Here is a 21,146-nt window from a genome sequence, read left to right on the forward strand (position 1 = left end):
ATACCTAGCTAAATGTTTGTGTTTGAAGCTCCAACAGCAATACCTAACCAAATGTTGGTGTTTCTTGCTCCAACTGCAATAGCATGCTAAATTCTTGTGTTTCTTGCTCCAACGGTGCAGTAATACCTAGCTAAATGCATGTGTTTCTAGCTCCAACAGTGCAGAAAAACCGAGCTAAATGCCTGTGTATCTTGCTCCAAAAGTGCAGTAATACCCAGCTAAATGTTTGTTTCTAGCTCCAAAGTGCAGTAATACCCAGCTAAATGTTTGTGTTTCTAGCTCCAACTGCAATGTCTACTGAAATGCTTGAGTTTCTTGCTCCAACATTGATACCTATTTAGATGCTTGTGTTTCTAGAGCCAACAGTGATACCTAGCTAAATGTGTTCTTTTCAAGCTCCAACAGTGCAGTAATACTATGCTAAAATCTTGTGTTTCTTGCTCCAACAGTGCAGTCATACCTAGATAAATGCATGTGTTTCTAGCTCTAACAGTGCTGTAATACCTAGCTAAATGCTTGAGTTTCTAGCTCCAACAGCGATACCTAGCTAAATGCTTGTGTTTCTAATTCCAACAGTACAGTGATATCTAGGTAAATGCATGTGTTTCTAGCTCCATCAGTGCAGTGATACCTAGGTAAATGCTTGTGTTTCTTGCTCCAACAGTGCAGTGATACCTAGCTAAATGCTTGTGTTTCTAGCTCCAACAGCGCAGTAATACCTAGCTAAATGCTTGTTTTTCTAGCTCCAACAGTAATACCTAGCTAAATGCTTGTGTTTTAGCTCCAACTGTGCAGTAATAATACCTAGCAATATGCAAATTATCAAAAAAATATGTAAAAAGAAGATTTTAATAATTATTAGAATGGAATATACATATATGTATAGGATTGTTTGTATAGACAGTATGAACAGTATGTTTATAGAAAAGGTGTGTACAGCAGAAGTTTTATAGGATGAGCCTTGACTAGAATACAGTATATACATATGAATTTGGTAAACAGTGTGTACACCTTATTAAAGTGACCAGTGTTCAATGACTGTGTACATAGGGCAGCAGTCTCTAAGTTGCAGAGTAGAGTACCGGGTGGTAGCCGGCTAGTAACAGTGACTAAGGTTCAGGGCAGGGTACTGGGCGGAGGCTGGCTAGTGGTAACTATTTAACAGTCTGTTGGCCTGGAGATAGAGGCTGTTTAGTATATTAGATTAAACTTTTTGTCAATGAACAAGTACATCACAATGCAGTTAGCGTCTGACCAGAAGTGCAAATTAAAGAGTACAAAAAAAGTACAAGTAAAACAATTAAGTACAATGTATGTTTTTAAGTGGGATGAATAAATATGAAATTAAGGTAAATGGCAAGTACAAATGGCAAGTCTAAATGTGCAATGAAGGCAAATTGAAAGTGCAAGGAGGCATGAAACTGAAATGCAGGGATATGAGCAATGAGGTTACCGAGGTAGTCATGTACATGTAGAACTGAATAATGTCCTTAATCAGATTTTGCAAAGCAATGTCAGAGTCCAGTAGTACCGTGAAGAGTGCAAAGAGACTAGCACAACAAGGTCCCTGAGAGGCAGTACTAAGTGGTGGACAGGTGGATATGGCTAGTGCCGTGCCACAGAGTTCAGCAGGGTTACATTAGCTGGAAAGAAGCTGTTATTAAGCCTGCTAGTGCGGGAACGTAGAGACCTGTACCGCCTGCCTAATGGCAGGAGGGCAAACAGTTTGTGGCATGGATGCAAACGGTCCCTGATGTTGCCACGCGCCCTACGCAGACACCGCTTGCACTGGAGGTCTACAATGGCAGGGAGCTGGGCACCAGTGATGTGCTGGCCGGTTTTCATCACCCATTGCAGGGCCTTCCGGTCGGCCACGGAGTATCCGCCAAACCACACTATGGTGCAGTTAGTCAGAATGCTCTTGACCGCGAGGCGGTAAAAGTTCACCAGGATCTTGGGAGACTGCATTCTTAAAAAGTACAGGCGCTGCTGCGCCTTTTTGACCAGGGTTGAGGTGTTGAGGGTCCAGGAGAGGTCCTTGGAGATGTAGACACCCAGGAATTTGAAGCTGGGCACACGCTCCACCTCAGTGCCATCAATGAGAACTGGGGCGTGGCTGCAGCTTTTAGACTTCCTGTAATCCACAATGAGCTCCTTGGTTACCTTTGCATTGAGGACCAGATTGTTGTCAGTACACCATGCAGCCAGGTGCTTGACCTCCTCCCTGTAGGCTGACTCGTCATTGTTACTGATCAGGCCTACCACCGTGGTGTTGTCTGCGAACTTGACGATGGTGTTGGAACCGTGTACAGGAACGCAGTCGTAGGTGAAGAGGGAGTACAGGAGGGGGCTCAGCACGCAGCCCTGTGGCACACCGGTGTTCAGGTTCAGGGTTGAGGAGGTGAAGTTATCTAACCTGACAGACTGGGGTCTGTTGGTTAGGAAGTCCAAAGTCCAGTTACAGAGAGAGGGGCTGATCCCTAGGTCATGGAGATTGGTGACCAGCCTAGAGGGAATGACCATATTGAATGCTGAGCTAAAATCTATGAACAGCATTCTCACATAGGTGTTGGTTTTGTCCAGGTGGGTCAGGGCAGAGTGTAAAGCTGTAGAGATGGCATCTCTCGGTCCCAGCTTTTATGCACCTGTACAGTCTCCGCCTTCTAGATGGTATCAGGGTGAACAGGTCGTGGCTTGAGTGGCTGAGGTCCTTGATGATCTTCTTGGCCTTCCTGTGACACCGTAGATGTCCTGGAGGGCAGGCGGGCTGACCATTGGGCTGTTGGGCTGTTGTGCCTCCTTAACTTCACTCCTTAAGCATACGACCTAGCCGGCTACCACCCGGTACTCTATTCTGCACCTTAAAGACTGCTGCCCTATGTACATAGTCATTGAACACTGAAGGGACCATTTCAGGTCTTGTCAGTGACGCGCACGCCAAGGAACTTGAATCTTTCACCCTCTCGATGTGATTGGGGCGTAGCTCTCTCTGCTGTCTCCTTTTATTCCACGATCAGCTCCTTTGTTTTGTTGACTTTGAAGGAGAGGTTATTTTCCTTTCACCATTTCTTCAGGGCTCTCACCTCCTCCTTGTAGTCATTGTTGGTAATCAATTAATTTATTACACTAACAGTATGAATAAAATCGCATTCGGGCATTAGACACTTTGAGCCAATGTACACAGTAGTGTGTTCGCTGACCAGATCTATTCCTTCTATAGGCCTTCAGATCAGTCTAAATCCTGCTACTGTGTCACTTCCAGTGTTACCTGTTATTCCTCCATTCCCTAAGGGCATTGCATTGTGTTCTCCCAGTGTCCTATATAGGGAGGGTCTCTCTCTCTCTCTCTCTCTCTCTCTCTCTCTCTCTCTCTCTCTCTCTCTCTGTGTGTGTCTCTCTGTCAGAATGAAGGAGACTGCCATAGTGCCTTGAGGAACAGAGTCTCTTATCAGCTTCCAACATCCGGACTAGCGTGATGGGCTCTTCTTCAGACGTCATTGAGACCTCTCTGTCTATTCTATGGCCCTGTTCCAAATGGCACCCTATTCCCTATATAGTGCACTATTTTGACCAGAGCTCCCCCCCCCACACCAAATAAAAAAGCCTTTAGTGAACTAACACTTGACTCTTTTCCCCTTTTACTATCTCTGACTTTGCTGATGAGGAAACATGTACATACTATGACTTAGCTAGGTGGGGCAACCACATATCTATCTTAAGATGAATGCACTAACTGTAAGTCGCTCTGTATAAGAGCGTCTGCTAAATGACACAAATGTAAAATGTAAATTATACAGGGAATGCGGTGCTATTTTGGGACACAGCCTTTATAATGCTTGATTAACTGCGCAGTTCGACTGCACTAATCACGCCTTATCATTATATACAACGTCCTTTTCCCACAAGACTACATTTCTATGATTGCAGAAGAGGGCCTGTTTTCTCAGTGGAGGAGAGGGGTAAAATGGTGGACATCATGGATACTTCTAGAAGAGGGCCTGTTTTCTCAGTGGAGGAGAGGTGTAAAATGGTGGACATCATGGATACTTCTAGGTGACTGCAAAGATTGAGGAAATCAGACATTTAAATGTAAAACACAATGGAAATTGGTTACTTACCTGTCTGAATGGTGATAATCACATCCTTTCAAGGTTACAAAGAATGGTTTGAGGATTTACAGGAAGATCCTTGTAAGAAAAGTCAATTTAGCCACAATTCATGGACTGTATCATACTGTATCTTATAGACAAGGCACAATGTTATCTTCAGAAGAAGAATATTTAGTCAATCTGCTTGTAGATCTAATCCAAACAATGAAAACAAGATTGGCACGTTTTTGAATAAAATATAATTTAGGCCAACTTTCTAGATTTTAATGTTTGTACACTACTCATGGTTCATTTTGCATCTTAATTCGCCTCATCATTATCTTATGTTTGTAAATCAAGTGAATTTATTTGCTTTCAGTTTCATACATTTTGAGCGCTTACTTTGGGTTTGTTTTGTGTTTGTTCCCGCTTGTCGGAAGTCCACTCATGCACATCCACGTTCTATACAAGGAGTGCCCGCGGACGGGTGCATACATATCAAAGATATGATCTATTATATTAACAAGATAGTCGAGTGACCGCTGTAACAATTGAAATGTAAGTCCTTAACGATGGAAGGCAGGTTGAAGGAGGCGAGACCAGGTGGGACCATTCTAGCCAATGAGAGGGCAGATATGCGTGTGAACGACAATATTCTACGGTCCAGACACTTAAAAGACACACCCTCTTCCACTTAGCCTCGCCTTATGCCCTTGGGGAAATCCTGGTCGCCATCTTGGAGGGCGGTACAATTGATTAGCCAAGCAAGGGACGTTTGCAACGTAAGCCCATCAACCCTCGTTTTTAGTCGAGTTTGCGAGTGTACTAGTATGTTCACCCCGGGACAGAAAACTCCCCATAATATAATTCACGATTGTACATCCGCTAAGAAAAGTCAGAAAATGTAAAAACAAAATCAATGGAGAAGTCAACATACAAGTGGAGGTAAAATCGAATGTAAATGACTTATACATTGTGCTACTAATGTACATGACCGCACAAACACGTCTCGTAAAAAGTTAATATGTTTTTGTTTGGTTATCTTTTGGAAATTGAAGAAATAAAGCATTTTCCTTCTTCAGAAGTTCCAGCTCGGCAGGCTAACGTTAGTTAGACAATCAATCACGTGACACCATTCATTAGTATGTGAAGACTCAAAAGCGCATTGAAGCCAAATGAAGTCGGTTAAAATGGTGTATCGTGGACACATAACATGCGCAGTTTGAGCTAGTCCAGGAAGTGATGTTGCAGGCTAGCTCAGGGCTCTCCGGTCATGTCCAGATGGGAACCAGCTTTTGTCAAATTTACATCAAAAGTTGCTTGTTTAAATAAAAACAAATTTGTGTTTTAGCTAACCCCTATCCTAAACTTAACCTAATTTCCCTAACCGGCCACGTTAATTCTCCTAACCTGCTGTGTAAGTTCTCCTAAACCTGCAACGAAAAGTACATTTTGACAAAAGTTGGATCCCTTTAAGCCATGATCAGGCTGCCCCATCTCATTGAGTGACTGAAGTTGAAGACCGACCAGGGTACTGCTGGCTGCCATTAGCAACTCAATTATCATTACAACTTCTTCTGTGTGAGATATTAAAATAATCAGTTCAAGGATGTACAGTACCAGTCAAAAGTTTGGACACACCTACTCATTCCAGGGGTTTTCTTTATTTTGACTATTTTCTACATTGTAGAATAATAGTAAAGACATCAAAACTATGAAATAACACATATGGAATCATGTAGTAACCAAAAAGTGTTAAACAAATCAAATATATATATTTGAGATTCTTCAAAGTAGCCACCCTTTGCCTTGATTGCAGCTTTGCACACTCTTTCACCCATAGACATTTGGAAAAACCTGGACAAATGTAAAATATTGAAGTCAAACCTTTGTTTTTGAAAGTCACTTTTGCCTGTTTAAGCAACGTAATGATGTATTTAAGCAAGTAAATTAATTCTACATTTCCTTTTTATACTCAACTATTCCTTTCCTCCCTTTCAATATTGACTGTAAGTGGGTTACAATTTAAATGAGTAATATCCCTTATCATTTAGGGCTGTTATACAACTCATAGTTGGAGTGTTTTCAATTTAAAGGGGCAATCTGCAGTTCCTACATACTTTTGGACTTTGTGAATTAAAGATATGTACCCATTGATTCTTGAAGATTATACCTTATAAATGCCCCATGAGCTTAGTTCAACTGCCTTACCTTACCATAACCCAAAATATGAGCTTGTTTTCTCTAATGTAAGTAAACAAAGTTAATGTGAACAAATACTATATAGCCTAAAAACATGATTAAAACGACATATTGTTGATGTCATATATGGGCAGTCTTTGCATCCATAGCTCTGCCTATGAATTTGAGAGTGGTTACATTTATCCAGCCCCATCCCTAAGCTTTTTACCAAAACAGGGGCCAGGGACGCACTTTGTTATTGTTTGAATTGCTGATTGCGGCTTTAAAGCCATCATCAGCATATTATCATATAATTATTGTTATCTATCGCCAAGATCTTATCCAAGGGGGTTATTAGGGCTTGTGAAGGAATTCAAATCGTAGGGAGGTAGAGTGTAGATGGAGACAGGCACACAGCGTGTGTGTGTGTTCGCACGTGCGGCTAGAGACACAGCATGGACCAGACACAGATCCTGATGAGAAATAATATAACAGGGTCATCAGCGTTTAGTGTCACTGATAACTGTGTGTTTCTTTCTCTCGATCTCTCTGTGTGTGTGTGTGTGTGTGTGTGTGTGTGTGTGTGTGTGTGTGTGTGTGTGTGTGTGTGTGTGTGTGTGTGTGTGTTTGGTGTCAGTGATAACAAGAGCCTAATCAGCATCCAGCTGTACTTCATCTGTAACTGATTGTTTGTCTTTATAGTTTCTCATTTGAAAAGCTACGTACCTGGTAACTTACACTTTACATCCAGAGAGAATCCCAAATGTAGCTAGTTTTGTAAGACACTGTATAGATACAGTATCTATAAAATACATTATCTATAAAATATAGTATATATAAAATAAAGTAATCTATACAATCTAGTATCTATAAAATATAGTATATATAAAATAAAGTAATCTATACAATCTAGTATCTATAAAATGGGCCTTCCCTGTAGCTCAGTTGGTAGAGCATGGTGTTTGCAACACCAGGGTTGTGGGTTCGATTCCCACGGGGGGCCAGCACAGAAAAAAAAAAAAATGTATGAAATGTATGCATTCACTACTGTAAGTCGCTCTGGATAAGAGCGTCTGCTAAATGACTAAAATGTAAATGTAAATGTAAAATATAGTATATATAAAATAAAGTAATCTATACAATCTAGTATCTATAAAATATAGTATATATAAAATAAAGTAATCTATACAATCTGGTATCTATAAAATCTAGTATCTATAAAATACAGTATCTATAAAATGTATTGCACAACTAGCTACATTTTTCTTTTATCACTTTATAATGTTGACGCAGGGAGTCACGAAGCAGGTGCAGATAGTGAGTTTAATAATAATGAATGCAGAACGACACAAAAACAAGAGAAACGTCAGACAAGGAAACATAACCAATACTGCCTGAACATAATGAGGGTTGCCAGGTGTGCGTAATGACGGTTGACAGGTGTGCATAATGAGGGTTGCCAGGTGTGCGCAATGACTGTTGACAGGTGTGTATAATGAGGGTTGCCAGGTGTGGGTAATGAGGGTAGCCAGGTGTTCATAATGATGAGTTGCCAGGACAGGTGGTTAGTCGACCGGCGACGTCGAGCAGACGTGACAACTTTAGACATATATTTTTGAATTCCACCCTGTAAATGTTCATTTTCCTGATGGCGAGCAAATGGAGGAGTCGTCTCATGTTTTTAAATGTGTGCATGCTTTCCTCCTTTGAGAAAACAACAGCTAATTCAAAGGGGGTGTGGCGGAACGTGACACTCTTCATCCTTTGCCGAAGTAATCGATGGAGGAGGGGAGCAGACTCCTTTCTCCGGCCTACTAACTAAATGACACTCTCCTCGACCAGTCAACCACTTAATGGTTTCCGAGTCATGGAGGAGAGGATGGACTTTTTCCCCAATTGAGAATCTCCCACAGATTTAATGAAAAAGCGTTACTTAGTTTGGGCCTCTCAGCCAGCACCAAGAGGGTACAGCCTCAAAATACTAATGAACTTTCAAAAACATCTTTGATTAAGTCTGCTTGGAGTGCAAGGTGGAAGGGGTTTACACTTTTGGCCTCTATTTCATTGGTTCCATTGTGCCAGTCAAGCTCAATTAAGTGTAGCAAAAGTGAAGGAAAACAAATAGTGTTTGAACCTAGGCCTTTAGCCAGGTCCAAGTGATTGCAGGGAGGACAAAGGATCAAAGCCGTGGTGGCAGGGACGCTCCCAGGGGGCCTACAGACACTGCTGTGTCTCTGTGTGTGTGTGTGTGTGTGTGTGTGTGTGTGTGTGTGTGTGTGTGTGTGTGTGTGTGTGTGTGTGTGTGTGTGTGTGTATCCGTCCTACTGAGAAGTAAGTTGTGAGTATTGATGTGCACTCTGACCCTTCTGAAAGGGAATCCCCCATATCCAGAGGGACCAGGCCACAACAAGCATGCCCATTTCATGATTTGATTGTCAGAATGATTGATTGGAGCTACACCACACTGCACCACCGCCACATATGATTGGACAGATTCAACAAAGGGGTGTTTTATATTAATTTACATTCTAAATAGAGATCAGAAATAGTACTGTATATATTATCAGAAATAGTACTGTACATATGATCAGAAATAGTACTGTATATATGATCAGAAATAGTACTGTACATATGATCAGAAATAGTACGGTATATATGATCAGAAATAGTACGGTACATATGATCAGAAATAGTACGGTATATATGATCAGAAATAGTACTGTATATATGATCAGAAATAGTACTGTATATATGATCAGAAATAGTACTGTACATATGATCAGAAATAGTACTGTATATACGATCAGAAATAGTACTGTATTTACGTACCCTGTAACGCTGAACCAGCTAGGGTCTACTGTACCCTGTAACTCTGAACCAGCTTGGGTCTACTGTACCCTGTAACTCTGAACCAGCTAGGGTCTACTATACCCTGTAACTCTGAACCAGCTAGGGTCTACGGTACCCTGTAACTCTGAACCAGCTAGGGTCTACGGTACCCTGTAACTCTGAACCAGCTAGGGTCTACGGTACCCTGTAACTCTGAACCAGCTAGGGTCTACGGTACCCTGTAACTCTGAACCAGCTAGGGTCTACGGTACCCTGTAACTCTGAACCAGCTAGGGTCTACTGTCTCCTGTAACGCCAAACCAGCTAGTGTTCAAAGTCTTGCTGACTACAAAGTCATCCACAGGTTTTCTCCAAGATTGATGTCATCAGCAGGCAGGCCCCACAGCTCCATGATGTAAACATAGAAAAATATCATGAAGACAAGTATCATGTCCCAAAAGTCACCCTATACCCTACATAGTGCACTACTTTTGACCAGATCTCTATGGGCCCTGGTCAAAAATAGTGCCCTATATAGGCAGTAGGGTACCATTTGGGATGTAGCCAAGATCAAGTGAGAGACAAGATAGTGAACACTTGTATCAGCTCACCTAACTAATACCAAGGCTTTAGCTCAGCAGGCTCACACAGTAATGTGATGCGTAGAATCCCTGGGTTTGAACCACAGGCCTGGTTGGTCACATCATAAGCTACAGCAATATGTGCTCCAACTGTTATATTATTTCTCTCATAATTTGCTCTCAGTGTTTATTAGTGCTAAAACGGGTATAGTTTGATAGGGAGGACTGTCGAGCTCAGGTCTATTAGTGTTAATATGAATAGTTTGACGGGGAGGACTGTCGATCCTGACTCATTGTTCTTGGGGTCTATTAGTGCTAATAGGTATAGTTTGACAGGGAGGACTGTCGATCCTGGGTCATTTGGAAAGCAGTCTATTACAGTATCAATGGCTGAAGTCTTGTCCATTTGCAATGCAATTAAAAACTCAATTTTCGAAGAGCTTTGCTGCGGTTGATAAACGACGCAGTAATCCGCTAACTGCTCCTCTGTTTGGCTGGAGCACAGTGATGATAGACGGGTAGTGTGTGAGAGAGAGAGAGAGAGAGAGAGAGAGAGAGAGAGAGAGAGAGAGAGAGAGAGAGAGGGGCGGATAGGAGACTAAACTCACGGAGAACTTTCTAGAAAATAGTAACTAGGCTACACACAGAGAACCGAAAAATTGGTGGTAGGCAACAGTGCCATACATATAAATATATAGCTGTAGTGGGTTCAGAAAAAAAAGAGATGGCAATCATGCATCATAAGTGAAAGAAAGGTACAGTAATTATGGAAATAATTCACATTTTCACAGTAATTATTAAAAACGACCAGTAACATATTAAAAACGACCAGTAACATACGGAGAGATCTAAACATGAATATTTAGACTTTAAGGCGTAATCGCCACCAGTGTTTTAGTGTTTTTCTCTCGTTCCCGAGTTCCAGTCACTTCAGACCATGGACAGCTCCTCATGCTGCGCTCTCTATCCGGGTTCTGAAAGGAGAGCGAGGAGGTCACAGACATACTTGAATAGTGCTTTTCTTTAGGATACAGTTTGCCCACGCTTTTAAAAATAATTAGGAAATCAAAGATAGTCCATATGGTTTTAAACAGGCTAATCTATATAGATGTTTAACAATAAATGTAATTCACTTCTGTACATAGCAGTATGACAACACATTCACGAATACCAGGAGGTTATGTATGTATAGTATATTCCGGGTTGTTTTGAATAGCTTCTAATTATGAATCCACTTGTGTTCTTTGTTTTGCCTCTACCCTATCCGTGCTCACTAACGCCAACTTCCCCTCATCATATCCTTGAGGCGGCAGCTGCACCAGCTGTAAGCCGTTAGCTACTGTAGCCAATTGAAAAGCATTGGCCGCCTGTGATTGCAGTGCTTTCTCCTATTGATTGCGCGCGGAGTAATGTGGACGAGCGTGGCACTTGTGTCTTGCAGTCAGTCTTACTAGTGGAGCCGAGCTGGGCTTAGCGGTACCCGGTAACGTTGTCCGGTACACAAAGAGGTGGGAAGCTTTTTGATTCAACGTCAGATAACATTTGGTCCAAATCGCCAAAGGCCCAATCGGAGAAGCTTGTTTTCTTAATCAGATCGGCTTGTTTCTCCACCACCATCTTTGGGACGGATAAGTATCTCTCTCTCTCTCTCCCTCCCTCTCCTCTCCTCTCGCAGTTGCAGAAAATTGCTCCGCAGCCCAGTACGCAATTGGTGCACTGTGAGCGACCATCATAAATCTGGAGGATTTTCAGCGTCCGCGGGGTTGCTTATGAATTTGTTTAGGCAGGCTCTTTTAAGGAGTTGAGTATCCAGGTTGGAGAAATTGATAAAATGGCACAAAAATGTGTTTTATTTTTATTGTGGCTTTCAGGCAGATCACTCGCGGGATTTCCCAATCAGATTAATATAGGTAAGTGGATCATAAAATAATTATAAAACAATTAAATAATCATTTTATATTCCTCTCATAATTTTATGGATAATACCATCTTGTTTATCTTCGGAGTAGGACCTTTATTGGGTGTGTTATTAAGTAGGCTAACTTGCTTTGCTTGCAGTAAGACATTGTGAACTTGCTCTGCCACTTGGATTACAGATGTTAAGAAATTCAATGTTAACAAAATGCTTGAAACAAACTACCACATTGAATGGAAAATGTTGCAACTTTATAAGAGTGACAATTGGAGGGAACAATTCCGAAATAACAGCTATCTGTAGACGGAATGATGAGGAGTAAAGATGGATTATGTGTGATCTCTTTCTCCTAATTAATTTGAAGCACGGTCCTGTTTACATGATCTGTGGTGTTTGGTTTAACACTTGAGATCCATGTATAAACAGAACGATGAGAATCCCTGCAGTTAAGCATTTTGTTATGTAAGCTACATTCAAGTCAAGTCTCTTCCTCAAGTATCTTCCTCAAGTTTTGCTCGACAGGCCATAGGCTACCCTCTTAGATAAAAAGGTGTTATCTAGAACCTAAAAGGGTTCTTCGGCAGTCCCCATAGGATAACACTTTGAAGAACCCTTTTTGCTTCCAAGCAGACCCCTTTTTGCTTTCAGGTAGAACCCTTTTTGTTCCAGCTAGAACCCGTTTGGGTTAAATTTAGAACCCTTTCCACAGAGGATTCTACATGGAACCCAAAACGGTTTTACCTGCAACCGAAAAGGGTTCTACCTGGAACCAAAAATAGTTATCCTATGGGAACACCAGAATAACCCTTTTGGAACCCATTTTTCTAAGACCTAACATCCGTGGGTTGGTTCTGCGAGGGCCAGGGGTTCCCTGTGGCCTCTATAATAAAAAGCTGAGGCAGAGAGAGTAGAATGTAAAATGTGTGTAAATAATGATGATGGGAAATGGTAGCCGAAGTTGATTATGTATCTGTATGTCTTCTAGGTGGTCTGTTCATGCGGTCCACAGTGCAGGAGCACAGTGCGTTTAGGTTCGCTGTTCAGCTCTACAACACCAACCAGAACACTACGGAGAAACCCTTCCATCTCAACTACAACGTAGACAACCTCGAGTCGTCCAACAGCTTCTCAGTCACCCATGCATGTAAGTACAGTGCTGTTTTCAATTCAAATCTCCCTCTGCTCTTAATATGTCCAGAATTCCCCCATGAACACACAAGTGCGCAAACACCAAAGGGGGCAAACACACACAACATTCATATAAACATAATGAATACATGGTATAAAATACTCTTGCTTGGTCTGCTTTAGCTGCGAGCGTGTAGACCAACTGTAGTTAAGACCAGGGTACAGAGGGTGGAGGGACAGAATGCCTTACGAGATGTCTCAATGGTTCACTGTTGTTGCGCTACACCAGTGGTCACCAACCTTTTCTGAGGCAAGATCACTTTGAGTCAAAATGCATGCCAAGATCTACCACTCAGATAAAAACAAATAAACATAATTTAAAAAAAACGTATTAAGCCTATGCAACATTAACCTATTAAAAACAGTTGTGTAGCAATGAGGCTTGTGCAGTAGGCCCGATATATTATCTCTGCATATTGGCTATGCTTGAATTCCCCTGGCAATGTTGTTGTTCTCAGGCCATTTTGAAATGATACTTAAAAAAAATTGCTATATGATCACACTGGTAATAGATCATTTGTTGAATTACTATGAGGCACAGCTGAGTGAGCATAAATGTCTTTTTTTTACTGGACTGATGGCTTGCATCTGATGGTCAGTCTGAGGGAAGGGAGGGACTATTTTGCATTTTATTAGGATCCCCATTAGATGATGCAAAAGCAGCAGGTAGTCTTTCTGGGGTCCACACAACACATGAAACATGACATAATACAGAACGTTCATAAACAACAGCTCAAGGACAGAACTACATGAAAAAATGTTTTTATAAAAGGCACATTTAGCCTAAATATCAATACATACGCACAAACTTTCTAGGTCAAATAGGGGAGAGGCGTTGTGCCGTGAGGTGTTGCTTTATCTGTTTTTTGAAACCAGGTTTGCTTTTCACTTGAGCAATATGAGATGGAACATAGTTCCATGCAATAATAGCTCTATATAATACTGTACGCTTTCTGGAATTTGTTCTGGATTTAGGGACTGTGAAAATGTCTGGTGGGGTAAGTGTGTGTGTCAGAGCTGTGTGTAAATCGACTATGCAAACAATTTGGGATTTTCAACAATTTAATGTTTTTTTATGACAAGAAGTGATGCAGTCAGTCTCTTTTCAACTCTTAACCAAGAGAGGCTGGCATTCATAGTATTTATATCAGCCCTCTGATTACAATGAAGAGGAAGATGTGCCGCTCTGTTCTGGGCCAGCTGGAGCTTAATAAAGTCTTTCCTTGCAGCACTCGACCACATTACTGGACAATAATCAAGATAAGACAAAACTAGAGCCTGCAGGACTTTCTTTTTGGAGTGTGGTGTCAAAAAATCAGAACATCTCTTTATTACAGACAGACCTCTCCCCATCTTTACAACCATTGAATCTATATGTTTTGACCATGACAGTTTACAATCAAAGGTAACGACAAGTAATTTAGTCTCCTCAACTTGTTCAAAATCCACACCATTCATTACCATATTGAGCTGAGGTCTAGAACTTAGGGAATGACTTGTACCAAATACAATGCTCTTAGTTTTAGAGATGTTCAGGACCAGTTTATTACTGGCCACCCATTTCAAAACAGACTGCAACGCTTTGTTAAGGGTTTCAGTGAGTTGATTAGCTGTGGTTGCTGATGTGTATATGGTTGAATATGGTTAAAATATGGTTAAAAATATGGTTAAAAATAGAAAAGAGTAGAGGGCCTAGAGAGCTGCCCTGTGGTACACCACACTTTAGATGTTTGACATTAGAGAAGCTTCCATTAAAGAAAACCCTGTGTGTTCTTTTAGATAGCTCTGAATCCATGATACGGCAGAGGTTGAAAAACCATAACACCATTTTTTTTTTGCTACAGATTATGGTCAATAATATCAAAGGCTGCACTGAAATCTAACAGTACTGCTCCCACAATCTTGTTGTTATCAATTTCTTTCAACCAATCATCAGTAATTTGTGTCAGTGCCCTTTTTTGTTCAGTGCACTTTTCTATAAGCGTGCTGAAAGTCTGTTGTTATTTTTTTACAGAGAAAAGGCATTGTATTTGGTCAAACACCATTTTTTTCAAACAGTTTGCTAAGAGCTGGCAGCAAGCTTATAGGTCTGCTGTTAGAACCAATAAAGGCCGCTTTACCACTCTTGGGTAGCGGAATGACTTTGGCTTCCCTCCAGCCCTGAGGACAAAGACTTTCCTCTAGGCTCAGATTAAAGATATGACAGATAGGAGTGGCTATAGAGTCAGCTACCATCCTCTGTAGCTTTCCATCTATGTTGTCAATGCCAGGAGGCTTGTCATTATTGATCGATAATAATCATTTTCCACCTCTCCCACACTAACTTTACAAAATTAAAACGTACAATGTTTTTCTTTTATTATTAGTTTTTTTTATGTATGAATACGATGGCTCACTGTTCGTTGTTGGCATTTCCTGCCTAAGTTTTCCCACTTTGCCAATGAAGTAATCATTAACTTGATTGGCAACATCAAATGGTTTTGCGATGAATAAGCCATCTGATTTGATGAAAGATGGAGTTGAATGTCTTTCTGCCCATATTTCATTTAAAGTACTCCAAAGTGTTTTGTTTTTCCATCAATATTTATATCATTGATCTTGGCTTCATAATACAGTTTCTTCTTATTTTTTGTTGAGTTTAGTCACATCATTTCTCAATTTGCAGTATGTCAGCCAGTAAGATGTACAACCAGACTTATTAGCCTCTCTTGTCCCATCTCTTTCAACCATACAGTTTTTCAATTCCTCCTCAATCAATGGAGCCTTAACAGTTCTAACAGTCAGTTTCTTAACAGGTGCATGTTTATCAATAATTGGAAGAAGCAATTTCATGAATTCATCAAGTGCAGCGTCTGGATGCTCCTCATTAACCTTTGGACGTGCTCATACGGGACGGACATCCAGCGAAAAATCCTATCGCCATTTGCATAACAAAATGTATTTTTTTTTTTTTTTCAAATATAGGACTATTTTATATCATTTTATAGATACACCTCTCCTGAATCGAACCACGTTGTCCGATTTCAAAAAGGCTTTACAGCAAAAGCAAAACATTAGATTATGTTAGAGGAGTATATCGTAAAAGTAGCCACATAGCGATTTTCCGACCAACCACATGCATCACAAATAACCAAGAAACAGCTAAATGCAGCACTAACCTTTGACAATCTTCATCAGATGACACTCCTAGGACATCATGTTACACAATACATGCATTCTTTTGTTCGATAAAGTTCATATTTATATATAAAAACAGCATTTTACATCGGCGCGTGACGTTGACTAACTATTTTCCCTCAAATGCGTCCGGTGAAACAGCGCTACAATTTACTAAATTACTATTCGAAAACATTTTTAAAACGTAATATTGTCATTCTAAAATTCATAGATTAGCATCTCTTGAAAGCACCTGCAATGCCAGATTTAAAAATAACTTTGCGATAAAAGGGGATGCGATACTCAGAAAAATAGGCTACCGTTAGAGGTCAGCGCCATCTTGGAACAATCGCATATCAAATCTAGTCTTGTATACTATTGTCAATAATCCCTTACCTTTGATTATCTTCATCAGAAGGCACTTCCAGGAATCCCAGGTCCACAACAAATGTATTTTCATTCGAAAAAGTTAATCCTTTATGTCCCAATAGCTTGTTGTTGTTAGCGCGTTCTGAAGGCTGCTCCAAAAGTACCGTGGTTCGCGGGACTTCTCTCTCAACAAATGCATTTGTTATTTTATTTAGGTTCGTTCAAACATGTCAAACGTTGTTTAACATAAATCTTTAGGGCCTTTTTCAACCAGAGCTCCAATAAGATTCAAGGGGGACGATTGCATTGTCTTTCTAAACGTCTCGAAAGGGGAGGGTAGCCAGGGGCGCCGGCGTCATAATGGTGATGGCCCTCTCCATGTGACCACTTTCCACAGACTCTCATTCTGTCAGTTTTCACAGTAGAAGGCTCAAACCACTTTGTAAAGACTGGGGACATCTAGTGGAAGCAATAGGAAGTGCTCAATGAACCATAGCCCACGGTGTGATTTATAGGCAAAGTGATGAAGTTGAGTCCGCAATTCAGAATTCCACATCCTGTTACGATTTGTCTCGGGGTTTTGACTGCCATATGAGTTCTGTTATACTCACAGACACCATTCAAACAGTTTTAGAAACTTTATGGTGTTTTCTATCCACAAGTATTAATTATATGCATGTCCTAGCTTCTGAGTTTGAGTAGGAGGCCGTTTAAAATGGGCACTAATTTTTTTCAAAGATCGCTGTAGCGGCCCCTATCCTAGGCGACCGTCAAGAGGTTAACCTGTTAGGGCTAGGGGGCAGCATTGACACGGCTGGATAAAAAACATACCCGATTTAATCTGGTTACCACTCCTACTCAGTAACTAGAATATGCATATACTTATTACATATGGATAGAAAACACCCAAAATTTTCTAAAACTGTTTGAATGGTGTCTGTGAGTATAACAGAACTCAAATGGCAGGTCAAAACCTGAGAGATTCCTTTACAGGAAGTGGCCTGTCTGACCATTTGTTGAACTTCTTTTCCATCTCTATCATTTACTAAGGATCTCTGCTCTAACGTGACACTTCCCACGTCGTCCATAGGCGCTCAGAGCCCGGGAAAAAACAGAATGTCGTCATTCCAGCCCCAGGCTGAAACACATTATCGCCTTTCTCAAGTGGCCGATCAAGAGACACTAGCTTATGCGCGTGACCCCGACCGCCCCCGCCTTTGGGATTTTTTCCTCTGTTTGCCGAAAAGGAGATTCCCTGTCGGAATATTATCGCTTTTCTACGAGAAAAATGTCGTAAAAATTGATTTTAAACAGCGGTTGACATGCTTCGAAGTACGGTAATGGAATACTTAGAATTTTATTGTCACGAATTGCGCCAAGCGCGTGACACTTCTTTACTATTTCGGATAGTGTCTGGAACGCATCGAACAAAACGCCGCTATTCGGATATAACGATGGATTATTTTGGACCAAACCAACATTTGTTATTGAAGTAGCTGTCCTGGGTGTGTATTCTGACGAAGACAACAAAAGGTAATGACATTTTTATAATAGTAAATATGATTATGGTGAGTGCTAAACTTGCCGGGTGTCTAAATAGCGAGCCCGTGATGCCTGGGCTATGTACTTAGAATATTGCAAAATGTGCTTTCACCAAAAAGCTATTTTAAAATCGGACATATCGAGTGCATAGAGGAGGTCTGTATCTATAATTCTTAAAATAATTGTTATGCTTTTTGTGAACGTTTATCGTGAGTAATTTAGTAAAATGTTAGCCAATTCCCCGGAAGTTTGCGGGGGGTATGCTAGTTCTGAACGTCACATGCTAATGTAAAAAGCTGGTTTTTGATATAAATATGAACTTGATTGAACAAAACATGCATGTATTGTATAACATAATGTCCTAGGGTTGTCATCTGATGAAGATCATCAAAGGTGAGTGCTGCATTTAGCTGTCTTCTGGGTTTTGGTGACATTATATGCTGGCTTGAAAAATGGGTGTCTGATTATTTCTGGCTTGGTACTCTGCTGACATAATCTAATGTTTTGCTTTCGTTGTAAAGCCTTTTTGAAATCGGACAGTGTGGTTAGATTAACGAGAGTCTTATCTTTAAATGGCTGTAAAATAGTCATATGTTTGAGAAATTGAAGTAATAGGATTTTTAAGGTTTTGAAAATCGCGCCACAGGATAGCCGTGGCTGTTACGTAGGTGGGACGAATTCGTCCCGCCTAGCCTAGAGAGGTTAATCACCTCAGACCAATACACATTTTTAACATCATCCACATAAGTCACAGCAAAATCTTGTGTATGATTTCTTATACACTATTTTAGCCCCAGCTTTTGGAACTTTGGCTTTCCTGGATATAGCCACTATATTGTGATCACTGCATCCAATGGGTACGGATACAGCTTTAGAACAAAGTTCTACAGTATTAGTAAAAATGTTATCTATACATGTGGATGCTCTTGTTCCTGTAGTGTTTGTAAACACCCTGGTAGATTGATTAATAACCTGAACCAGATTACAGGCACTGGTTACAGTGAGAAGCTTCCTCTTGAGCGGACAGCTTGATGAAAACCAGTCAACATTCAAGTCCCCAAGAAAGTAGACCTCTCTCTTTACATCACATACACTATCATGCATTTCACACATATTATTTAGATACTGACTGTTAGCACTTGGTGGCCTATAGCAACACCCCAAAATAAAAGGCTACAGATGTGCCAAGTGAACATGCAATCCCAACAATTCAATAACACTTGACATAAGATCTTCTCTAAGCATTACAGAGATATGGCTCTGAAATATATATATATATATATATATATATATATATATATAGCAACACCTCCCCTATAAGCATTTCTGTCTCTTCTATAGATGTTATATCCTTGTATTGCTACTGCTGTATCATCAAATTAGTTATCTAAGTGAGTCTCAGAAATGGCTATTATATGAATGTTATCTGATGTTAGCAAGTTACTAATTTCATGAACCTATTGCTACATATGTTAATATGGGATATTTACAGCCCTTTCCTGAGTAAGTTATCTGAGACAAACATAATATGGAAAAGAGCAAACAAAGCAAGAGAAAAAAATATACATTCAGCAGTCCATTAAATCAACTGGTGTGTGCTGTGGGGTTGAAGCTACGAACCCATAGTCTTGGCTCTCTCATCCTTTCCAGGCTTCTGGGAGGGTGGATGGACAATGATCCTGTCATAGAGGATGTAAGCAATGTCCCCACGCGCTCTGGCAGCTTTCATGGCTGGGATCAGTTCTTTCTTCTTCTGGTGCACAGCTTCAGGATAATCCTCGTTGAGAAAGATATACGTTCCTCTCAAGTTCTTGGCTTTTCCAGAGCAGCTACCTTGTCCTTGAACCTCAGGAACTTGACCATTATCAGCCTGGGCCAGTGGTGGGTTTTACATTCCTGTGAGCGCACCCCACCTCAATCTTCCTGTGGTCCATCTTCAATTTCTCAGAGATCGTTTCCTTCACTTTGTCCTCAGACTCCGTCCAGGTCTCATGTGGAGATTCTGCAATTCCGTCCACAACCATGTTATTCCGCCTTGATTGTCCCTCCTTTGTCCCTGTTATCATGGATTCACACACAGAACTGATATACTCTCTCAATTACTTACAGATTGCTGTCATCTTGCCGTTCTCCTGTTTCAACTCATCGAGCTGACCCTGGGAGAACAGCAAACTGTTCTTCAGATCCTGGACCTCTCTGGTCAGGTCCATTCTTTTATTAGTTGACTCCACTAGTATTTGGACAAAACATTTGAAGCGATATTCTTGTTGTAACAACTGCTTGTAGAACTATTTTTGTTTGTTTAAAATATCCTTCATAGAGAGACACCACTGTCCTCAGCAGTACTCCTGTTGAGGACAGTGTGAGGCTGCCTCTCACCCGACTCAAAATCCCTTCGCTCTCCTTCCCTCCGCTGACAAAAGAGGACACAGTCTTCCAGCTGATGGGGAACTTAAATCGCACTAGATTATTTCTGCCTCATGCACCAATTCATGTTGTTACTCCTATGAAATATTCCTCGATATTAAAAAAGACAAAACACTTTGGTATATTCATTCATTGTAAGTGGAAGTAGGGAGAACTCGCATTTTATGGCTCATAAAATGTTTTAAAAGTGTTGACAGTGCTGAATAACAACGTAAACGTGAACTTACTCTTTACTGTATTCGTTGTCTGTCTCTAGTCAATGTTTTAAATGTTTAGAAATTTCACAGTATCAACTTTGCAGTGCGTTCAAGGTTTCTTTTTGCAGTCTATGGCTCGAGGAAACTGTGCAGACACGGTGATCTGAGCTGTCTGATTGGCCAGCCGTAGGCCTATAGGTGCACTCGATTTGCTCTCTGGGCCTGTCAGGTAGGCGGAGCTCAGATCACAGTAGTCTCACTGTAGACACTCGGTAGACTCTCGGTAGACTCACCGTAGACTCACCGTAGACTCACCGTAGACTCACCGTAGACTCAGTATCTAGATGTGGTCAAAAGGTTTGCTCAGATAGGGAAAAGACAAATGGCCTACTCTCAACATCATAATACTGTTCTGCTGCAGAGCCTTGTAAACAGATGTCTCTGGTCCTCTGTGGTTCTGTCCACTCCTATAAAACATGATAATGTGTAACAGTCATTCAGCAGACATGTTTATCCAAAACATCTTACAGTTAACATATTCAGCCTATTCAGTACATGTGGCCCATCCAGGAATTAAACCCACAACCCTTGTGTTTGTGTAATTGGAACCACATTGGCCTGATGTGTCTGGCCCGCTGATCATTGTGGCTCTCCTCTCCTCGTCTCCTCTCAT

The 21,146-nt window shown here is 40.9% G+C and overlaps 1 protein-coding gene across 4 annotated transcripts in view; it reads left to right on the top strand.

Moving 5' to 3' along the window:
- Positions 1-11,081: 11,081 nt before the first annotated feature.
- The window catches only part of LOC106612181 (glutamate receptor 3), a 212,511-nt gene continuing 202,446 nt past the window's right edge, over positions 11,082-21,146 (top strand). For 2 of the 4 annotated variants that reach the window (XR_006771069.1, XR_006771070.1), the window contains exons 1-2: positions 11,082-11,589; positions 12,580-12,738. Coding sequence is in view for 2 of the 4 variants with exons in the window: in XM_045724148.1 (XP_045580104.1) it covers positions 11,511-11,589; positions 12,580-12,738 (238 nt within the window). In the remaining 2 variants the exon portion in view is untranslated. The remainder of the gene's footprint in view (positions 11,590-12,579; positions 12,739-21,146) is intronic. The other 2 variants (XM_045724148.1, XM_045724147.1) reach the window with 2 other exon arrangements.

The sequence above is a fragment of the Salmo salar genome, chromosome ssa09, assembly GCF_905237065.1.
Source record: "Salmo salar chromosome ssa09, Ssal_v3.1, whole genome shotgun sequence".
Classification (NCBI taxonomy): Eukaryota; Metazoa; Chordata; class Actinopteri; order Salmoniformes; family Salmonidae; genus Salmo; species Salmo salar.